This window comes from Hakea prostrata, chromosome 5 (genome assembly GCF_041222555.1).
Source record: "Hakea prostrata isolate BN-2017 chromosome 5, UWA_Hpros_2, whole genome shotgun sequence".
Lineage (NCBI taxonomy): Eukaryota > Viridiplantae > Streptophyta > Magnoliopsida > Proteales > Proteaceae > Hakea > Hakea prostrata.
Window position 1 is genome coordinate 12,997,290 of NC_142604.1, and position 23,641 is coordinate 13,020,930.

The 23,641-nt window shown below is 37.7% G+C and overlaps 2 protein-coding genes across 3 annotated transcripts; both read right to left on the minus strand.

Moving 5' to 3' along the window:
- Positions 1-172: 172 nt before the first annotated feature.
- On the minus strand, positions 173-6,973 carry LOC149015249 (uncharacterized). Its single transcript, XM_089155252.1, has 6 exons — positions 6,737-6,973; positions 5,235-5,330; positions 3,646-3,822; positions 2,240-2,338; positions 1,873-2,118; positions 173-976 (listed from the first exon to the last, which is right to left on the minus strand). Exons 2-6 carry the CDS (start codon positions 5,295-5,297, stop codon positions 677-679), a joined length of 885 nt encoding a protein of 294 aa, XP_089011378.1. The 5' UTR covers positions 5,298-5,330; positions 6,737-6,973; the 3' UTR covers positions 173-676.
- Positions 6,974-10,844: 3,871 nt separating this feature from the next.
- Positions 10,845-17,123, minus strand: LOC149015250 (BTB/POZ domain-containing protein At3g05675-like). 2 transcript variants are annotated; one of them, XM_089155186.1, is made up of 3 exons: positions 16,791-17,123; positions 15,507-16,626; positions 10,845-12,830 (listed from the first exon to the last, which is right to left on the minus strand). In XM_089155186.1, the coding sequence occupies exons 2-3, from the start codon at positions 16,560-16,562 to the stop codon at positions 12,546-12,548; spliced, it is 1,341 nt and encodes a 446-aa protein (XP_089011312.1). In that variant the 5' UTR covers positions 16,563-16,626; positions 16,791-17,123; the 3' UTR covers positions 10,845-12,545. The 2 variants fall into 2 exon arrangements, with proteins under 2 accessions (XP_089011312.1, XP_089011311.1); XM_089155185.1 differs by lacking the exon at positions 16,791-17,123 and having other exon boundaries at positions 15,507-16,773.
- Positions 17,124-23,641: the final 6,518 nt, after the last annotated feature.

Below are 23,641 nucleotides of genomic sequence, written 5' to 3' on the forward strand. Positions count from 1 at the left end.
CACTTGTAAAGATTGACCACAACTCTTGAACTCGATTGATTGGATTTTAGTTAAATGAAACTAACCCTTTTTTTTTTGGTTACAAAGAATGCAAAAGATCATTATTGTTGTTCAATGATCAGGAATATTCTAGCCGAAAAGCCTAGTTTACACCTATTTGGTGAACTCTAAAACATTCTACACTCTTAGTAAGTGTTCTCTAGAACCTCTCTTTAAACCAAAAATAAAAAATAAAACAGAATACTCTTAAACCACCTTGATTCTGAGAGGTTTCTCTTCAAATAGCTAGTCTTCATACGTATCAATAGAAAGTCCAAGTTCATGCAGCTCATGCTTAGCCCAACGGTTTCTTGGATTTATGAGGTAGGCCAGTGGCCCTATGTCAGTGGCCTGTGACAAGAGGACAACGAAGAAATTAATTTGATTGTGCTCATGCAGATGCAACTCCTCATCTTTTAGTAGCTCAAAATACATAAAAGTGGTCCAAAAAGATACAATTATTTAAATAGAGATGGAACTACTCTTCTATCTTCTGTTTGTAAGATTGTAACATGATTTGTATGACAATTCACTCAGGATCCTCAGTAATCTACCAAAGCCTCTAAAAGTGTTGGTATATATTGTAGCTTCATAACCAATGTCATTAAGTGTGCTCTCAAGGCTGGGATGGGCTGTCTCAGCTGGCTGGCTGAGCAAGAGGTACAGGTTCTGGGGCCATGTCTGTTGCTCCCAAGCACCCATTGTTGATATGAAGCTTATCATCTAATCCCCACTTGGTGGCAGTTTTTATGTCATCTTCGATCATCAATCTTGAGAATTCCTCGTGGTCGTATTGCAATTCGAATTTGCCCCCAAGTTCTTTTGGAAGATCATCCACGTCAAAATATGATTTCATGAGTTCTACACTCTCTCTGTTATTGGGATACACGAATTTCACCTTCTCGAATGTTTTTTGATCTAAGAAGTACTTCACAACCTGCATGGACAGAGGTGGAGCTAGTCAATTCATTACACCAGAAAAGCTTCAAGAACATGATAATACAGCAAGCATATTAAGGGGAACACAGTTGGAAAAATGGAAACGTGGTGCTTACTATTTTTGAGTGTCCTATCTCAGTTAAAAAGCATACTTAGAAGTGGAGATCTTAATGGCTAAATATAAGGAGCAAGTGATTGAAGGGTCCTAGCTACACCATCCGTTCAATACCAAAAAGACCTACAGTAATATGTCTTCTCTTAGGTTTCTTCCAAGTCCAACATACAGCAGGATTATTTAATATCTAGAAGAAGAAAAAAAATACTTGCACTGCAGTACAAAGACATTAAGAAGATCAACCTACAGCACCAGTCTTTAGAACACATGACAGAATCTTTGTTGGCCTTCCAACTATTCATTATCGGGTGGGTGGGTGGGTGGGGGTGGGGATAGAGAGAGGATGGAAACAAATTACATTTTTATGCAGGCCTCATGCATTAAAAATAGTCATCACTGTAGCAACCTAGCATTGAACTTGGGTCACATATAACCATGCAAAGTGAAGAAAAATATAATAATCAATCATGAGGAAAATGTGTTTAAATTGAATAAAAGGAACTCTTGGGGTGTTTAACAGGGAAGATGTTAAGTGATAGGACATATGAGACAGAGAAGGTAGGAGGCTAAAGATATTTATGATAATGTTTTGGTGAAAAGTGAAATAAAATTTAGCTTACCATATTCAATATTCAGTGAGCTAAGACATGTTCACTGAAATGATAAAAAATATCCAATTTTTTTATAAATTAAATTCTACTTCACTACCAACCAAATGGATCGCTAATCTTTAATTAAAAAAGAGACCTTCAGGAATGAGTTGTGTCCAAAGTTCAAACCTTCCAAAATGCTTCAAAAATTCTTGGGGGATTGTAGAGAAATGCCACAGCAAGCCTCTCAGGATAGTGATTCTGTAGAATGTTGGTAGTCTCTCGAGCAGTTTTTATAGGCACACTGTTGTGCAATGACCAGCCAGTGAAGTCTATTAACCAACATGTCTGCTCTTGATCATCAGGAAGATTTAGGATAGCATTCTCAATCAAGTACACCAGATGCCTCATCTGGTTGTCATGTGATTGTGTATTCTGCCCAAGGAAGAAAAAGGAACAACAAATCATACTTAAGAGGCTAACTTCCAAAATGAAACAGGACTGCATAATTGCTTCATAGACAATAATCAAATTAAGCCAGGAAGAGAGAGGAAACCTGCATTCCTGGTCTCAGTATAAGAACGGACCTCCCAATCCGATCGTGAAAACTTGCCCTGTATACTTTGCCAGTCTCACCCTCAACTGCTACATCTTGCTGACAATGAATTTTATATTCAGGACAAGGGCAATATTTCTCAAGTAAATTTTAAGTGGAAATTACAAACAAGTTCTGATACAGAAACAAATCTGGTGTGAAATCAAATATTACTGGAGGGAGGCATCAAATACTACAAGAGGTAGGATGCTTTTCTAATATAAAGATGCACATTGAGACACCTGGCAACGAGTAATTCATTATTGAGTCTTCATAAGCTCTACAAGAAAAAGCAATTAGGGAGAGACGAACCAGGCCATCTTTGGAAAATGAACGTACAAGAAATAAGGACCTTAAGGAGAAAGAAGGGGTGCTCAAAATTGATCTAGTCTTGGAGGCTATAAGTCCAGGTGTTGTACGTGTTCTTAGACCTTTTAATATTTATTTATTTTTTTTTTTTGGGTTTTTTTTTCTTTTCTGGGGGGCGGGGGGGGGGGTGTGGGCTGTACAGGGGCACTTTAGGAACTACTTGGGAAAGATGGATAGAGACATGCATCTTATGTGCTCGCTTATCAATTGTGGTAAAAATATCTGCAGAAGGTTTATCCAAGGTAAGACTGTTTAGATAAGGGAGACCCTGCATGCCAACTGTGGTTTGCGAACATCGCAAGTAGGTTCATCACTAAGGCCAATAAGAATCAAAAATCTTTGGGGCCAGGTATTCTTCACTGCATTTTCAGTTCACCAGCAACATTGTCATGTCAAATGAAGCATGAGAATCAGAAATCTTAAAGGCCAAGTGCTTTGGAATAGTATAATCCTGGAAATTAAGTAAATAGAAAAGTTGCATTGCAGGTATAACAGGGTACATCAGTTGCTCAGCAGTAGAGAACTATCTCACTGTCCAATAATGCTGAAAGTCAGCCACCAAATAATTTGAGACTACATCTCAAGCCTACTCCAAGGTCAGCTGATTTATGAATTTTTAATAGTGAAAGTGACATTACTCCAAGGCCAGCTGATTTATGAATTCTTAATAGTCAAAGTGAAATTGCATATATTTACAAGGTAGGATAAAGCTCATTAAGTTTTAAGATTAGCTGGTTTATTACATGCCAGTATTCAAAACTCTAAACTTTCCTATCAAAATAGGCATAGAGAGTCTTGACTGAACCATCAGCCAGTTTACATATGATGATGAAATCTCTAAATAGCATGACAATTGCAGAAAATATTAATCAACCAGAATAATCACTCTTTTGTATTTTCATAAAATGTAGCGAAGGAAAGAAAACTCAAGGATCAAAACAATAGTTAAACTTTGAAATTTTCCGAAGATTTCAGGGCAAGGGCCAATATTTCTTTACCCAGCGGATCTCCTCAGGCTTAAAGGTTGATCTCCACTTAAGAGTTTCTTCCAACATTTTCTTTGACTTGTCAACATTCCAATTCCGAGCTTCCAAATATCTCCTCAGGCACTCATCGGTACAGTACTGTAAAGAACGCCCTGATAGCGGTCCAATAGCAGTCCTTAGTTCATTGATCTGTCAGAAGAATTAGGATAAGATGGTATTTATTTGCAGGAGGCTTGATATTTTATCTTAAGAAAAACGTGATATCACATAAGAAATAATTCAAGGCTTTGAAATGTTTAACTGATCATAAATAGTTCCAGCCACTATGTGCAAACACTACTTGGGTGGAATATATGCACAGTTTGAGAACTCGCGGATATCTCACTATTTTAAGAAGGGCTAGATGAAGGTAAAACAGAAAACCACTGCAACTCAGTCAAGATCTCGCTGGAATAAATACTTCAGTTCAGGATCTCAGTCCTTTTAAGTACCCAAATCTCGACCTAGATGATATATCTCGCCCAAAGTCAATCAGGTTTCTGCATTTGCAGCTAGATGCTCACCTCTTCAAGTTTTTGGTTGATTTTTTGCCACAAAATTCATTGGAAATGCCTCTACATCACATTCCTACTACACCTCTTCAACGTTTTGGTTGATTTTCGCTGGATAATTCATCAAAAGTGCCTCTCCAGTGAACTGCTACTACACCAAGCCCTGACAGCAACTTCTTGTAATTTGAACACATTTATTTTTTTATTGAAGTTGTTTTACATGAGCTTTATGATCTGGATTACTTATTATGATTAAATTATGCATGGAGTAGGGTGTTTTAAACTTACAACCCAGGCCTAAAATAGGATACATACCAACTTTCAGATCCATCCCTCATATTATCAAGGAAGGAATTGGGGGGGCCCCCCCCCCCCGGGCCCCCCCCCCCCCCTTTTTTTTTTTTTTTTTTTTTTTTTTTTTTTTCCCCCCCCCCCCCCCCCCCCCCCCCCCCCCCCCCCCCCCAAAAAAAAAAAATAATATATAGAATAATAATTATAAATAGGAAGAAGCACAAAAGACACCCCATTCAAGTATCAGTCACAAAGCCTGCCAAAGGGAGGGAGGCAGATTATGGAATTTATAAACCCCACCAAGATGGCAGATGGAGTTCGAAAAAACCGGAAAAAAAAATAATGCACCAACTGACAGAGATTTTGCCCCAGCTCGGCTTTCTGAGGAGCAAGTTGGGCAGTGAACTATACTATATATATATATATACACACACACACACACATCACCATGTGAGGAATAATGAGGCTACCCAAAGCAATGACTAACAAATAGTGACTTCTTTAAATTTTTTATAAGAATTCTTTACATGCATCCCCCTGACTTTGCAGTGAAACACACAGAACGTTTTTGAGAGGGTTGCAAAGTTTTTTTTTTTGGGGGGGGGGGGGGAAGGTTCCATGTGCAAAGCAAAGAAAGAGATGGCGGTTTGCATGTAAAAAAATTCAGATAATTTAATCTTCTTAATTCATACCACTTGTAATAACTAAACAACTACAGAGTTTTGTGATCTTATTTTGGATATCCGAACTGATGATTACCTTCACATCCTGCTGCATGGAATCATTCTCCTCAGATTTATTAAAAGGCCTCCACCGAAACATGGTGACTGTTTTCTGTCTACAATATTACCTGACCTGCAACGAAGTGACAGTGGATCTTGTATAAGGCCATTAGATATTCATCATTATGAGAGAATACAAGCAATTTGTTAAAAAGAAACTGACACAAAGTAGAATAACAAATACGGGCATAAAAATACCTATCAATCCAAATTGACATGCTGAAGAATTTTCTACACCCTGTATGAGTTTTGAAGTTTCAGATTCTGTTGTTGAACTAGAAAACCTAAATCCAGGCTCTGTTAGCTTGGAAGAGAACTATCTGGCATGGTCTAAAGTACACAGTCCTCCTGATGTGTCTTATCTCCTGACTAAACAAACACATTTGACACATAATGTATGTTCTAGAAAAGAAAAAAAAAAATTGCAACTCCACCAGCAGGTTGCACTGAATGTCATTTGTGTTGAATCTGGAATTGTTTTCAGTTGCAAGTAGGCCAACTCTAGAAACTGCTGCCTTAGTCTACCTAGTTACAGAAGCTACCCAATTCCAAAAGTAACTGATAATGCTATAAGAAATTTGGGCAGAAGTAAAGGGCTAGTATTAGCAAATTGTAGCCATAAGCATATGCAATCTGTTGTCTAGCCGTCAATTGGATACATGGTGAAGTCAGTTGAAATGTGAGATGCTTCTTAACAATGGTTGCAAACTTCTTCGTGCATCAGAAAGAAGATTTCTTTCCACACACCAACTCAAATATTCAGTACATTAGGCTCTTTATAGTAATACTTCTCGAGGCAAAAAGAGAAGGATCACTCCACCTATAACAGCATATGTTTAGCTTCTCTCACCTGAGACCCTTTTTCCCCCTTCACTGGTGAAACCTCACCTGGGACATTAAATTTACATTGCGTTCCCCCAGCCAGCAAAGTGTATTCAAATCAATTTAGCACAAGAGCAGCAAAACCGAACTGCCCATTACTGAGGCGAACATCGGATTCTCACGTGAACAAAGCTATCTATATTCCCATTCATTATTGAAGAGTTTGCTATTCGTAATCTGTGATTAGACTCCTAACTCTAATTTTACGGCTACAGGAACCTCCCAACAGGAAATCAATTTTAAGGCCGTTAAAGGACTAGTAATCAAAGAGACAAATGGACTAGAAGAGGTAATCAAATAGAATCAAACTGGCAGCGGAAAAGATGAAGGAGAAAGAAAGAAATAAAGAAAACAACCAAAAAAAAAGACAATTACCCAACAAACCAAATAGGGAAAACAAGATCCTCTATGAAAGTTAGATCAGAAAATGACTTTAACAAGGAGGTCCGGTGAAAACAAAACTCTGAACTACAGAAAATCAACAAAAATGTTCCTCAGCAGATTCACATGAATCATAGAGAAAACGAGAAGAAAAGGGGGTTGGAAACTAAATTTCTTCTTTGGCTACAGAGAGAGCCTCAGCCTCTAGAGTCATACCTGGGAGCAGAAGAGAATTGGTGGTGAGCTCTGAGGACTTCTCCAATCGTTTAGGGCAGATAAATGAAAGTCTCCTCGCTCCTACATAATGAAGACTTTACTGACTTCACGCCTTTGTTGTTTCCAGTACCCATTTCTCACTCACAAGACTTCCATTTCAGCTTTCATAAAAATGACATGTTTTCTGACCCAAGAAAAAGAATATGAGATTTCCAAGTCTCTGTGATGAACCATCAACGAAAGAGAAAAAGAGAGAGAGAGAGCGCGAAAAACCAATCAGCCAACCGTGCGGTCCCCCACTTCCCGTGCCTTGGAAGTTGGAGCTTGCGTTTGTTGGGCACTTCTACTTTGTCCTCTTCGGAATCAATTCTTCGTTGAACACATTCGCGTCAGAATCATACCAATGAAATAAAATACGGAAATGGGTCAAAAATCAATTCAAATTACTCGAAAGTTTTCTAGAAATCGATTTGATTTCAACATAGAATCCTGCGTAACTCCATGGAAATTGCTTTGTGACATACTCGATAATTGTTGAATGTTCCTTCTACTAAAAGGTAATTCCTGATAAAAGAGAGTGAAAATATAAAGTTTTCTAAACCGAAAAGCATAAGAAAATCAACAAATAACAATTTTTACTCATTCTTGCTCATATTGTGTGTTCTAAAAGTAAGATCGACTTTTTTCCCCTCTTTTAGTAAATATTGGTTCAAAAAAATGATCAATTGTATTTGTACCATGCTTGAATAATAAATTTGGGATGAGAATCACTTTTATCGTTAGCCCCAATTAATGATGTATATCACGAGAGGCTAGCCAAGAGTCTGGATGATCTCTCCCGACAGCTGTTGACCATCAATTATAGGGCCCCACAGGATTAAAGTAATGGGTTTTTTTAAAAAATATTTTATTATTATTTTTTACTTGTAAGCCCACATAATTTGTGATTATAATGTCATTAGGAGAGCATAGAGTGCTGGCTAACCAAATGGATCAAAGAAGAATCTGATTCAATCCATTTAATAAGATTAAAAAGATATGATAGTTATTAATAGTATGTAATTATGTAAAAGATAATAATAATATTTGTATTTTCTTAAGAGGAGATGATGATAGTTTCTAACCTAACTTCAAAAGGGAGTTTTGGAAAAGAGGTGGGAAATTTTTCCTTCTCTCATCCAAATATTGAAAGGTAAAAAAAATGTATAAATATAGTTTTCAATAATTATCCAAAAGTTATAATTAAACCCTATCTTAAGAAAGAAGTTAAATCTCAATTGAAAAAATAATAGTTCATTCCTTAAAATTTTTCCTTATTTATTCTCTCATATTTTTTTGCACAGGGTTTAAGAAAAACTTAAAAAAAAAAACTCAACATTAGGAATTCATCTTCACAATTAGGTACTCTCTCTTGTTATTCTTTTACTTAATGTTATATTATTTCTGAATTTTTTTCTACTATTTTTTATTTGATTTTATATTATGAATAAAATATTTTGTAGAATAACTATCTATCATAGTTCATTTGATTTGCATCAAATTATTCTATACAATTTTTTTAATTTATCTATATTTTATAAGGATAAAAATATTATTGTAAATAATTTTTATAAATATCATTACCCAAAAACCTAGGTGAATAAAAGAAGCAGAAAGGGATTGATTGGATGCTTGAAAGGAAAGAGACGGTGGAGTTGCAGAAGAAAGAAAATTTGGGTTGACTTGAATAAATTAACTACTGCAAGTTGTTCTTACTGCTCAGCTTCTCTTTCTTCGCTCAATTCCTATCGAAAACCATAATAGAATCTCGATCTCTATGGCTTCATTTCTTGAAACTAACATGCCATTCAAAGTATGAATGTGTTTGGGGCTATTGACATTCAAAGTATGAATGTGTGGTCGTGCTTCAGTGCTGTGCAATTAATGCGTAGCACTGAGCTGTCTACTATCGGGATTTAAAGTGGTAGTTGAGATTCACCTTTTTTTTTTGGGTTTTGGGTTTTCAGTTGTTAAAAAAAAAAAAAAAAAAGTGGGACCAGAATTGATCCCGACCATAGGCAGCTCAGTGTTGTACATTAATTACACAGCACTGAAGCCAAACGCGAATGTGTCTCGAAATTTTTGGAGTCTGGACCCTTTATCCTAATAGATAGAGATGTGTACTTTTCTCATACTTTTCTACTGCATAATAAACGTGAAACTCATCTTTAAATACTGACAAAATGAATCATATTTTTATAGTGTAGTGGGAAAATGTGACTAGAGCACATACCTTTGTCCTGTCGAAGAGATAACGGAGTAGAGTCAACTCCAATGCAAAACCACCAGTATCCAAACGCATCCAAACAATTGCTTATTTATTTATGAACATATGTTGAGTGTTTTTTATTTATTTTTTCAAATAAAAAGCTATAAAAAGCCTCAAGTGTCTCTTAGAAAAAGGGGTATACGTTAAAATGATATTTTCTTTTCCTTAATTTATGTAGTTTTTTATTTTATTTATGTAGTTGCTAGGGCTGAATTCAATAAGCATTTCCTCATCAGCTACCTATTTTTTAAAGGAATACAGGTACCTAGTTCTGCCCAAAAAAAAAAAAAAAATTACAGCTACCTAGTTAACTATTATGAAATCTTCCTCCAATTTCTCTTATAGAAGTCATTTTAAGTCTATGAAATTGGTTTGGAAAACTGGGATTAAATGTGGAGTATTAAGGATAATTCAGAATTTGAATAATATGAAGAAAACCCTTTCATCTAAGGTGATTTGATGTAATATTAAGCATCATAAAATTCTAAATGCTCAAACTCTTTTATTGGGATTCTCTACCTACGACGGAAATTACTTCATGTTGCATGATAATTCCGCAGCACTAAGCTGCGAATGGGGAATGGGGTGGATGAATTCTGGTGGCCACTTGTTTGTTTGTTCCCCACCTATTGAATTACACCATTGAAACCAAAATAAAAAAGAAAAAACAAGATGGGTGGTCGAGACCACCACTTTAAATTTGGATCATTCGTAGCTTAGTGTTGCAATGCGCAACACTGAAGCCAAATCGTACCCACGACTTTGTTTCTCTCACAATTCTTCATCATATATTTAGGAAAGATGTCCACTTTTGGTCTACCTTATCAATATTCAGATGTAGATCAATCTTTACATGTAGTGGAGTGTGAGGAAAATACAATCCTCTACTCCTATGGATAAAGAATCCAAATTCCATACACTCTAAATTAAGAGATTATTGCTTACAGAAAGTGAGCACATAGAAAACTTAAAAGATAGGGGCTTTCTTAATGTGGTAGTCGAAGCTGATAGCAAGGAACTGATTTCATTATTGAGGGATACTAACAAGACTGGTCCTCTATCTACACAACCACTGATTTCTGATGTTCTCTTCTTGGCATCTCATTTTGTGAGTTGTAATTTTACTTATATTCCTAGGATGGCCAATGTTGTGGCCGATAAACTAGCAAAGGTGGCTTTGTCAATTCCGAGCTCGACATCATGGCCTAATACCACTCCGTGGCTGGATGACTCTGTGAATATCCCCACGTGTTTGTCTCGGTTCCTTGAATGAAAGAGTTTTATACCAAAAAAAAAAAAAACTTAAAATACCCAAAAAAAAATTAGAAAGTGTTGATATCCTTGGATCCTCTTATTTGCTCACAATCTCTTGCTACATTATAAATAAGCAAAATGAAGATTTTGTCAGCAAAATTGATCTTTTGTGTGTTTTCATTGATTCGTTTCATGTAGTGGGAGCCCAATCCTCTATATGTTTAGTGGAAGAATGTAAGAGAAGCAAAATCCGAGAACAACTCTTTGATGATAGAAGGGTCAGAACTTCTTCAAATAATTATTATCATAAATAAGAATGCCAGAAACCAGATAGCTAATAGATTCATGCCAGCCTGTGAAGCGTTTTTCTGAACTGAGATTTCTAACTTCTCACCCAACTTCCTTGCAACATCCATTGAAATTTGACTCCCTAATTACTAAACTAGTACCAGTGGATATCCCTACTGCAGTGGAGTTCACGTCGAACACTCTAATGGAGAACCCAAGTCAAACACAGAAACAGACAACACACGTTGAAATAAAAAGCTTTCAATCTTCTCTTCTTCTGTCCTTCATCTCGAGTCTAGAATAGTAAGAAGGCAGAAGTCTCAGACTTCAAGTAATGGATTCAGTGTTGATGGTGGGTAGATGCAACAGTTCTATACTCTTATCGGAAGCCATTTCTAATGACTGCGATAGAATTGCAGCTTATGAGAGGATCTCTCAGTCCATGGGATTTGATGAGATTGAATTGAGCACTGAACAGTCATGGGAAACGAAGAAGAAGCGAATCTGGGTTTGTATAAGTTGGATCTTCTCAAAGAATGGAAATGGTGACCGGAGCAACATCATCAAAGAAGATGCTGCAACCGTAGTAGGTTCTTTGAAACTGGGGGAGAAGAAAAAGAAGAGACTTCCATCTTGGCTGCCTGATCAAGATCGTAGATGGCCTGTACAAGGATGGTGAAACATAGTGAGTTCAGAGAGAGCAGCAAAAAATCTAGTTAATTGGAATTCCATCAAAAAGAGGTGGATGAAGGGATTATATCATTTTGTGGAGATTGTCAGTTTTCTATAGAGGAATGTGAAATCTCTCTACGCATTCATTACCCAAAAAAAAATCTCTCCTTGTATGAATTTTTTTTTTTTTTTTTCTTTTTCTAACCGGGAAAAAAAATGTATGAATTCTTTTTGTTTTATATATTAATTTTCTGAAAATTAGTAACTATACACCTTAGATACAGAACCTATAGTTGCAGGGTTTGAAATCAGCATTCTCCAAACCAGTGATGAAATCTATCCATGCTGATTTCAGTTTGGATTTATTAACCGGAACTGATCTGACTAGCAGAAATCTGGGCTATTTGAATATACACTCTGTTTCAAAGCAACAGAAACAGAGCCTAGTTAATAACAGGGTTTCAGTGTCCAAGATGAAAAGAGACAAGCTTCCAAGGCCTATAGGATTGTTCTTCTGGTTTCTCTGCAACCTGATTCAATTGCCCTATTCCTGATGTACATAACCAGAAAATATCTGAACTTGATGCGCTTAGTTAGCAACATGGATCACAGAAAATAATAGTAAAATGGTTCATAAACATATCTTGCTGACAAACTAAATTTCAGTCCAGGAGTCTCAGTGCACCTACATACACCCCTTAAGCATATGGAGGTTGATTGCTATATAGTTCACGAACATTGACCATTAAAATTTCATCAACCATGCATGACCTTAAGATGAGGCATGAACTGAAAAAGGCAATCAATACTCTGTAAAAGGGGAAATCTATCTCAGATCATCTGTCAGTAATCTTCAAAAATGCCCATAAAATTGACTAAGATTGACATTCAAAATCCATGAACACACGACCAAAATTGTGCCATCAACTAAATAAAGGCAATCAATACTCTGCAAGAATGGAAACCCATTACAGATCATCTATCAATAAACTTCAACCATGCTATCCAATCCACTAATACATGATCCAAAATTGTGCCATCAACCAAATAAAGGGAATCAATGTTCTGCAAGAAGGGAAACCAATTTCAGAACATTTGTCAATAACCTTCAACAAACAGTATCTAATGTTCTACGAAAGCCAAAAAACCCTATACAGAACAGTATCATACAAGCTAGCTTTACTAACATTGCTAAATTATGCAAGTCATGCACGGTATTTCCAATTTCTTCCTGTCCTACATAACAATTATTGCAAGTTGCCACTTGCAGGGAACATGGGCATCCCATCAATTTGAATCGATGATGTCATCTTTGTTTGGTCGATTTACCCTACGGAACCAGGTATTCAAGGCCGAGAACATATGCGGGCAGTCCACAACATTTTGGCTGTAAAAACTAAGAAATTGAGGGAGTAACACCAGTGCATCTGACAACGAAAGTGTGGAGACAATTGTCAAGAATTCCTCTTCCAATTGCTGGTACAGTGATTTGTAACTTAAAAATGAGGGCATGCCTTTGTCTTTGCAAACAATGACCACTGGCAACCAATCCTTGATAAGTTTCACCCTATCCTGCAATACATAAAAAGGTTTAGAAGCCAGCCAATTGAAAATCATTTAAAAAAAGAAAAGAAAAGAATCGCCATTACTACTCAGTAGGACTAGTCTTTAGTATCTAAATTTATGTTTCAATATCCTAAATTAGGCATCTTCCATTCATCATCCAAATTTTCAGCAAATCAGTTGAGCACTAGGAAATGAAATTTCTTACTGCATCCACGGTTCACCTTGATTTGGGTTCTCAAACAGATTCCGGTCAGTCCAAGGCTGTGTTGCATCACTTCCCTGATGTTCATAAGTTTGTAGAACCAAATATTAAGACCACCCACAGAAAGGCTATCTGTTCCATGTTTGCAACTTGAAGAATATTCGAAGTGCGATCCTTTCAGGTTGCATCCATGTTAGGGAAGTCATAGGGAAAAACAAACTCATGATGGAGAATAATTCTCACTGATTTGGATTCTGTAGGTATCTGATCTGTGGTATTCTTGTCTTCTGTTGCAACTACTATGCGTCTCATTGCAACCTGATCCACTGTCTTCTCATCTTCTGTTAGAAAGTACTAGTCGTTCTAGAGGCTATATCACTGGTACTGCTTCTTTTGGCTTGGAACAAACAGCTTCAATAGCTTAGACGTTTAGTAGCCTGAGTTACTCATCTGCCCTACTGGCAAGTAGTTCTACGTCGCAGATATGGCTTGATTGGCTTGAGAAACTACACTATCTCTCCACATTGTTGGAACAATTAGATCAATTGTTCAAAGTTCAAACAAAATCTCAGACCAGGTGTCAGTAGTGGGATAAACACCACCTCTCGAAAGGTCTACAACTACAGGCGGTCACACAACAGGGTAATACAGAACACTTAAGACATATTGCCAACAACAGTTAGACTTACAAATTCAAATCAAACAGCTGATCATGATCCTGTAAATAGAGTGAAACCCATAAAAGCATGGGAATAATAATAATTAATTGGGCTGCAAACTAAATGAAGACAAGAAGTGTGATGCATGTGTAACAATGGGTGAGGCAAGGTATTGGAAGAAAATACAAGAAAGACAAAAATGAATAAGAATAAAATGTAGAGGGCACATTCGGAAAATAGAATAGGCAAGGAAATTAAAAAGAAAAAGGAAAAGGTAAAAGAGAGAACCATTTGTACCCAATAGTTCTTAAAGTAGCAAGGTCTATTCACAGGCACACAACAAAAAACCAGACATCAGTGTGGTGAGGGTTTGAGACTCTCATTAGAATGGGAAGGTTTTCATGGGGGAACGGGAGGGGCTGAGCAACAGGGATTCTATCAAGGGGAATCAGGAAGAATGAGATTGGTTAGGCTAGAGCAGAGGGTTAGGGATATCTCTCTTATCTTTTTGTTCCAGAATCTGCTGGAACATAGCACGATGGATGAAGTTGCAGGAGGGAAAAATGTGGTAGAGGTTGGGTTCACAGAATTTTCTTTTCCATTGTTTTGTGGTGGGGGAGGGGGTGGTTTGGGTTAGTGGTAGAGGGTTTAATCTAGAGCAACCAAGAAAGGAAAGGTTGATGGTGGCTTGTCTTTCCTATATTTGTATTCTTACAGGAGTTGGGTGACGTGTCTCTTCTCAAAACCCCCCCCCCCCCAAAAAAAAAAAAAAACCCCAGGAAAAAAAAATGTAATGGAAAGGGTAAGTTAGGCTGGGATTTCTGTGGACAGGAGTTTTAGTGGAAATATGTTGCGATAACAATAGAACATCAATGGCAAAGGAAGGAAGGAAGGAAGGAAGCAGAAATGGTGGGGAAAGTGAAGAATCCCAAAGAGAAATTTGCTCGAGTTTGGGCTTTAATACCAATTAATCAACGAAGCCCTTCTCCTCAAGTCACCAAAATTGAGTTTCTTTATGCTACATGAACAGTACAAACCAAATTTTCAATCAGCTTGAGATTATAACCTACAATTGATCATCATTATTATTTCCAAGTATTTATGCCAAACTAATATGTATGTCCCGTGAATACACCAATACGACATCCAGAACAAAAAACAACTGCAAAAGAGAAGTGAAAAAGCTAAGAAGAATTTGATGACTAATATTTCTTTCCCCGTCCAACAACTCAAGGCTAAATAGCATTCCACATGTAACTAACATTATTTACATCTCAAATCCTTGCATGCTTCGACTTACTTTGGTGATAGTCAGAATGTGACTTTTTTTTGAGATCTATATAGTAGCAGATGGCCTATTCTACAACTTATCTCATTGGGGGTGAGTACAGTATGACCTGCCCAGCTGGGTCAGTGCGATAGAGGAGTATTTATATTCTTTACTCGTCATTTTGGAACACAAGTCTAAGATTTGAGGTTTCTGGTTGAGAGATTGCAGTGCCGTTTTGGGTGTTCTTGAGACATTTTCTTTGCAACTTTTGCCCATTACAAAGTGAAATGTCATTGCCTGTGAACCTAACACATTATAATGCTCTGCAAACCATGTTAAATATCTGTGTCAACTTGCTCCATTGTCATTCATCTTCGGTGTTCATTCTAATAACTAACATGAATCAAAATTCGATGCATGAAGTTAAAGATTCAATTCGTAGCTCCTAATGTGCCATTTTATAACCCAAGATAATCATGAGTTAAAGATACTGCAAATAAGAGAGCAAATAGAATAATCACACAGGATAACAACATAATCCTACTACATACCTGCATAGATGGCAAAATCAAACCACCAAGAATTGCGTTAGTAAGTCTGCAGATGCATTGGAGAATGGAAGCTGAGAGCTCCTGTGGAATATTCCTGGACAAATCATCCTGAAACGCCTTCAGCAAAGAAGAATCATCGTCAGTCCACTCTTTTAAAGCACTATCAGCCACTCTCAACTCAACCATTATCTCAAGAAGCCACTGAAGATGTTTTGCATTTATCATTGCAGTGTGGTTATTGACCCTCGGATGAGGTGCCGCTGGACTGCGAGAGACTCTAAAAGGACCCAAATACATCTGCAATGACTCTTTCACAAGTTTCAGAGTTTCTTGGAACGCCCGATCCAATGCACCTTTCACAGAAGACTTTACAGGAAAGCTCCTCAAAAACTTCGCCACAAAAGGTTTCACCAATTCCATATTGGAGTGATTGGGGATGGCAGCGACAATCAAACCATAAAGCATGTCCTCAGACGAAGCACCAGCGGGCGAAAGCCTAGCAAGAAGATCTTCAGATTCCTCAGGTCGAAGAAGGGGAACAAAACCTGAAACCCTCTTTTCTTCTTCTTCAGTCCATGGAACAACCTTGAGGTAACGAACGCAAGCCTCCACACAATCCTCAAAAAGAATCTCAAGAGCGACAGAAAGGATGGAAAGCGCATCGGATGCACTGCCAAAAGCGGTGGAGAAATCAACGGCGTAAAAGAGTTGAAGGACCGTAAAGTAAGTAGTGAAAGATCCAATCGTCGATGTAACCTTCAAATTGAGAGCGTAAAGCCTAGTTGAATTATTCGAATCGACAGAACTGGAGTTAGTTTTCCATCTACCAGACAGAATAGTTGCGAAGTATTTGGATCTCTGAAGAACACTGGAGTGGAGGTAAAGCTGGAGATCACCATGATCACCGGGAGAAAACTCGGAGAGGGAGGATGACGGGGAATTGTTGATGGGTTCAGTGTGTAGACGGAGAATGACATCGGCATTAGAAGGATCGTTGAAAGCAAAGGATGAGTGGGTATTGAAACTGTGAAACCCTTGATTCTGAGAGGATTCCATCAGCGTTCTTTCGGGAATGGTCACGACGGAGGAAGACCTACGTTCCACTCTTGATTTCTTGGCTCTGAATCTCATTTCACAAGGAAAATCGATCAGGGAAAACAAAATTTCAACAATGGATCGTATATATCCTCATTAAAGATTGCGTCGATAAAAAGCTGTGTGAGAACGCATGAAACTAACCTACCCAGAAAGAAAAAAGAAAGCAAGAATGGAAAAAGCACTTACCAAATCTGAATCTCCTTCCACTTGTTCTCCTCTTCGTCTTCTGAAAACCCAGTTTCCATTTTTTTCCCCATCTCCAGTTTCTCTTTCCAAATCAGCAACCAGCAATTTATGAGGGGAGAAATCCATGAGATCTCGCGCTTCCAAAGCTTGCAGGAGTGAGCAGCTTCGAAGTCCTTCAACACTGATTCTTTTTCGCAGTGTCGAAGTAGACTTCAGGACACAAAGCGCTCGCGCAGGGGCCACGAAGCCGGGTTCAACTTCAGTGCTCGCGCGCATTTGCTTATGGTTCGACATCTTGACAAATAAAAAACGGTTTGGTTTTGTGGTCGTTTGGTTCAACTTGTTTATTGGATTCGGCTTAAATATACTACTATCCGAAAACGATTAGCAAATTCACATTTTAAATCTAGAAAATTTCGAAAGGCATCTGACTTCGGAACTTTATCAAATATCCGATAATAACCATATTCGAATAAACTATACGATTATTGATTCTCAATTGTCATTTTTGTTAATTTCTGATTTTTCGATTACCACCGTTTTCGAATCGGATTATCAACATTTTTTCTGTTTTGTACTTTATTCTAACAAGATAAATTTTTATCCGGATATTTTATTGAATCCGATAAACAATTATCCAAATCCGAATCCGATTGCTTATCAAATGGATATGGATATTTTTCAGTAAAAAAAATTTCAGATTCGAACGAATTTAGAGGCAAATTTCAACTATCCATTTGAAGGTCTACTTTAAACCTAGTGGACCAAAGTGTAATTATCTAGGTTTTAGTTTAAGAATTATTGGAGTTTTTTTTAAATGATCAAGTATATAAAACACTCTCATTATTTATTTTCAAATTGTGAAGTATGAAAGTATTTGTTTATGTTAGGCATTTTTTAATAAAAGTATTTTTTTTATTTATGATTGATTCAAGTTACCTAAACAATTACTTTGAAGAATCTTCTTATCGTCAAAATTCATCATTTCATTGTCTATTCGATTATTGACAAAAATTACAAACTACATATACGGTCTCATTCTACTTAATTTAAAACCTCTTTATTTTAAAGTTACTCTCCATAATTCTAACTTGGTATTAATCCCTGCTTGAGTCTCTTCTATCAGTACAATATCATCAACAAAAAACATATACAAAAGAACTTGTCCTAAGTGTTTTTCATTAATTCATCCATTATAAGTGCAAATAAATATAGATTTCAAATTGATCATTAATGTAGCTTGACTATAATTAAAAATTCATTACTTTTTTCCTTCACTGTTCTTACATTTGTTACTGAATCATCATACATATCTTTAACTAAGTCCACATTTGTACTTGCAACCAAGTCCGACATATCGACCCGTGGCTGTTGAAGAAGCTTTCCTTGATTCTCTCGGAACTACTTCTTTCAGTCTAGCATTTTCGCCCCTTGCCTCAAAGTCTTAGTCCAAAGCGTTGGACTTTGAATCTTGTCTTAACCCAACTTTTGTCTCGTACCCAAGTTTCTAAACTACAGTTGTAGCCACCCAAAACCCCTGTGTTAACTGCCTTCAGCTGGTAACATGCTTTCCGAAGTAAACCCCTATTAATATGTTGAAGGGAGCCTCACTCTGCGGGGGAATACGTTTAGCATTAACGTCTTTCACCTCCAAACCTTGATTCGAACCGTCTGTCAACATCTGCGAAGATCGCCTCGAAAGAAAGGCTTTATCCCATCCCCAATATCTTACAACACTACTGAAGTCATAGGATTTCACTTCTCTAAATATGAAATGAAGCTTTCTTTTCTCTCATATCGACCCGTGTCGCCGTGTCGGACCCTCATGACACGGAGACTCTGGCGACATGTCGCCAAAAGTCGGCCGACTTTTTGGTAGGGGTTCGATGTTTCCCTGAAGCTTTTAGAGGCATTATGTCAGTTTGGCAAAAAGCGAAAGAAAAATCGGCAAAAAACAAATGAAATGCTATTACATATGGCGAATGTAGCAATATATTGCCAATTTTTCGACGATACATCACCGACACAGGGCCATAGATCGCCAATATATAGTAAATATCGTGTCGCTGGGGAAGTCGTGTCATTGGGGCGATATATTGCCGAACGGTGCTTCAACTCTTCTTATCTCTAGTACTTGCCAAATTAACACTTTAAAAATTTCATCATAATCTTTTTTCTATATCAATAAAGGTCTTTCTGACATTCTCTACACATTTTCATAAATATCTTATTAGGTAAATAACCTCTTATCATTTATTTTACCAGCATAAACTCAAATTAAATCTTCATAATTGATGATTTATCAATTTAATGCCTCTAATTATTATAACTTTAAATATTTCCTTTATTTTTTAAATCTAAACCATTATGTTTTTCCTCCATTCGTCTAATAGATACATGAAATGTTCTCATTTGGAGACTTAGAGAAATAGATTTTTCATCTGTTATTAATGTCATCATCACATGTTAATACTTCACACCTTCTCCACTTCTAATAAATTCTTCTACCAAAAAAAAAAAACATTCAATGTCCACGCAATGTTCACAGCTTTTACAGGCATTAAACAGGGAACAACACCAAGATGTAAGATGCTAACCTGTATTTACAGGTGCAATTTTTCTGCAACCACCAATTCTGCTTTCAAATTATCTGTATCCAAAACTTCCAAGTAAAGTGCACTTAAGATTCAATGATTATCTCGAAAAAACAAATAAGAAACCAGAGAAATTTGTGAAAGATTTAAGGAAAAAGGAACTGTAAAGTAACAGAAACAAACAGAGATATCATTCGAAGTGCTTCAGCTTAAAGATAAACGGCGAAAAAGAACTAACAGCTGCCATAAAAAACAAACATCCATTATCAAGTATTTAATGCTTCAATTCCTTTCAAATTATTTGACTCTGATCCTGATGGATTCGAACCATCATCCTCTCTCACCATACCATGGATCAAGTGCTCTTCCATCTCTTGAGCTAAGGATCAATCCCAACAAACATGTGAACAAGAAGCTTTTAGTAAATTAACTACTAATTCCAAGTGGAACAGTTTGAATAGCTCAGAATTGACGGAACGCTAAGAGAGTTGCAAATATAATTCTAACAGCGAATTGAAATAAAAAGAGTGCCCTGCTTCAAGGTCACACTGCAAACACTAAGAAAAAGGGATGCGCTGAAAAAGTTATGTTCTACTATAATAAGAATATTAGAGGAACTTCTAAGTGCCGAAATTAAAATTTAAATCGTACAAAACATATACATCTCATGTCATCACCATAACATAAAAACCTGATTAAATACAACAAACAATCTACAGCTCAAAATCAAATATTAACACAGTGATGCCCTTACTAATACTAAGATACGTAAACAAACTCCATAATTTCTCTTCTTCGACTACTTTCTCTTCACTTTTGACAACATATGAACTTATACTAAAGAGGCAAGACCCTAATGAAAACTTCGAACATAATTAAAAAAATCCAGAGTTCTGACGAAGCAATAAAAAACCAATGTTCAGCTAGTTCAGTGGAAGTAACAACATAACTATATCATAATCTGAACACACCGCTGATCAATTCCACAAATTTCCTTTAGGCAGATCCTGTCAGACAACAATCGCCAGCTCCACCTCACTCTGACGCTCTTCAACATCAGCACCTAAGACAGATATTACGCACCACAACAGCTTCTTCAGATTTTAACAGTCAAATTCCAGAAATTAAAATCCACTATGAGACTTGACTTGATTGGTTCCCAGCCGAAAACTGTAAAAGCAGATTACATACAATCCAGGCTCGGAAAATACATCGACCAACAAGTAAACAATCTATACCATACTGCTACATAAATTACAGAGACAACAAAGGTCTTTGAGAGACCACCAAAATGCCCTTCCCCCCATGATTACAGTTCAGGTTGACAAGGATTGTTACCCCAAAAAAAGTGAGGCAATTGCCCAAAACATAATCAGAAGAATACTAAAAAAGCCAACTTTAGAACAAAAATGTTGCAAACGAAAAACATTCAAAATGTAATAGACGAGATCTGGAATTTAACAAATTGGAACTGAAACAAATTCAGAGCAATGCTAAATTAAGCTAAATTTAAGACAAATCTGCTGAGAACGGAAAATTTAATGTTAGGTCAGATGAGGCATAGAATTACCGAATTGAACCTGCGTATGGAAGATCCTGATTTCATGAAATATTCGGAAAACAGTAACAGAATTCAAATTTTTTCGCCAGATCGTGAATAAGTTTAAATGTTAATTAGATTTACTTCACCGTGTTTACCTCAACGATTCTTCGTCCAGTTGCTGTTGAAAAAAGTTGGCAAGCATCCCTATGTCATCGAGTTTAACGCATCAGGAGAGTCCACTGGTTGATTAACAGGGAGAGAGCAAAAGGAAAGAAAAGAAACAGAGCCAGCACACCAAAGGAGAGACCCCGGGCTTGAAACCCGTGCGATCTCCCCGACCAAAAAAGAGGAATTTTTATTATTATTCTTGACCTGCCATGCGAGCGCACCCAACATGGCAAAGGTCCGCTGACAACACCTGCACTTGACTACCTTCCGATCTTTTTACATCATTCAACAACCTTACGCCCCTCTCCTCCAATCTTCTGTTACTGCATCTCGCGGCAGCTTTGCTGCGCTACGAATTACAATATTCAGAACATCTACCTTGCTACTTCTTCAACCACCATCATTCATGCCGACATGGGACAAATCGAAGGAACATACCACCACCTCAGCAGGAAGTTACCGCCTAGACATCAGCGAACTCCAATCCAGACATCGATCCGCGTTAACCGAAAGACCATAGATCCTGCAAAACAAATTCCACAAGAGAAAAAAAGGGAATAGAAAAGACTGCATAGTCTAATAAACAACAGAGGGAACCACTAACTACCAAGAAAGACCTTCTCCCCGCACAGATCCACCGGGAACAGCTTCAGACACCAGCAGTCGAACAGATCCAGGGCAGATCGAAAAAAACGATACTTCCATCATCCTCCTATTAAAGCTATTAAAAATCAAAATCAAGGAGAACTCAGGAAATAAGGATAAGAAATCGACTTCCAAAAAACGGCGAAGAGATCGAAACGGATCCGAAGAAATGAACTGAAGGAGGAAAAAAAAAGAAACAGGTGAAGGGAACAAAACAGATCTACATTACGGAGAGAAAGAGGGCTGGACACCGAGCGATGAATGAAGAGAAAGACGAATGCCCTAATTTATAGAAACCCTAAAACGAATGGACGGATAGTGATGAAGCAATCGTTGGAGATCGACGGCTTAGGAAAGAGACTAACGTGGAGAAGACGTTGCCATGTTTCTTGCTGAAAAAGAGGTGGACGGTGGTTATCTATTAAACGCTAGTTTACTTTTTGAAACTCATGGATTGTCGACACGTGTTGACGATAACGACTACCGCCATATCCATCGGTAACGCCTTCCTCATGCATACTTTTTAAACGCGTAAAGCGTAGAATTCACGCGGAAAGAAAGCTGTCATGTGTATCACGCCATCTAAGAAAAGTAGGAAAGATATGGTAACGATGCCGTGGATCACGAACCCCCCCCCCCCCCCCCCCCTGCTTCGAATCTTTCCTTTTCGCTGGCCCACAGTTCCTTTCAATCTAGAAGCCTCAATTTACAAAAAATAACATTAAAGCATCAAATTCTTGAAAAGTGGAGAAATTCCCAGATACTCTGGTAAAAGTGAAAGCAGCAGTGGGTTCAGACCACTATCCTATATGGATGGATACGAATGGATTTGTGCAGAAAGGAACCGACCCGGTGAAGTAGTGGTTTGACCACCAGGAGAATGAGATGCAAAGCAGGCGGGGGTGAAGGGTAGGGGTTCTGCTGCTGATATTCTCAAACAAAAAAGTACAAATTGCAAACAGATATTTTCTAGATGGAACAAGGTGACATTTGGGAATATTCAAGAGAAATTGCAAAGTTATTGGCTGAGCTGAAGAACGCAAGATTGCCTCCTTCCCCATAAACAGAAAAGAGAAAGTGAGATTCAACATCAGCTGAAGAATACGAGAGAGAGGAAGTTTTGGCCAAAGATCCAAACCACGGGCCGAAGGCGATAGGAATACACGATACTCATCAACACATGCGAGAAGAAGACGAATAGAATTAAAAACGAGGAGAATGGATGGGAAGTGGACTGACAACATGGGTGAAGTTTCTCAGGAGATTCAAGACAGATATTCAACAATATTCAGCGAGTGTGGATGGGAGAGCTAAATATGGCATTACGCCCCCCAGGGGGTGAATGAAGAAATGAACAAGCCCCCGGAAGAAGAAATAAGAAGGCTCGGGACCTCATTAATGGGCACAAAAGAAGGGGAAGAAACGCACATGGCATCAAATTAGATATGATGAAAGCATATGACCGCAGGAATGGAAAATAGAGAAGACCCCGCTTGGTCCGGAAGGTGGGTGGGGCTGATTATGTCGTGTCTAAGTCGTTCCATCAAATTCTGAATGGAGTACCCCAACCCCCAAACCACAGAGGGAAGACAAGGAGACCACACCCGCCCTTGGCGGTTCACAAGTGTTGAGTGCATGCTAATGAGGCTAGAGAAGCAGATATTATTAATGGAGTTCGAACGAAATAGAAGTCAACCCACCCACATATTTGAGATGATAGTATTATCTTCTCGAAGTCAAAGTGAAGGAAGTGCATAATTTGAAGGAATGTTTGGAGGTATATTGTAAAGCAAGTGGACAAGTACAACAAAACAAGGTACACCCCAATACCCCTTGAAATGGAGATGGTTTGCAAGGACTAAAGATTCCCCGGGCGAAGAAATACAGGGCGCCACAGAAGG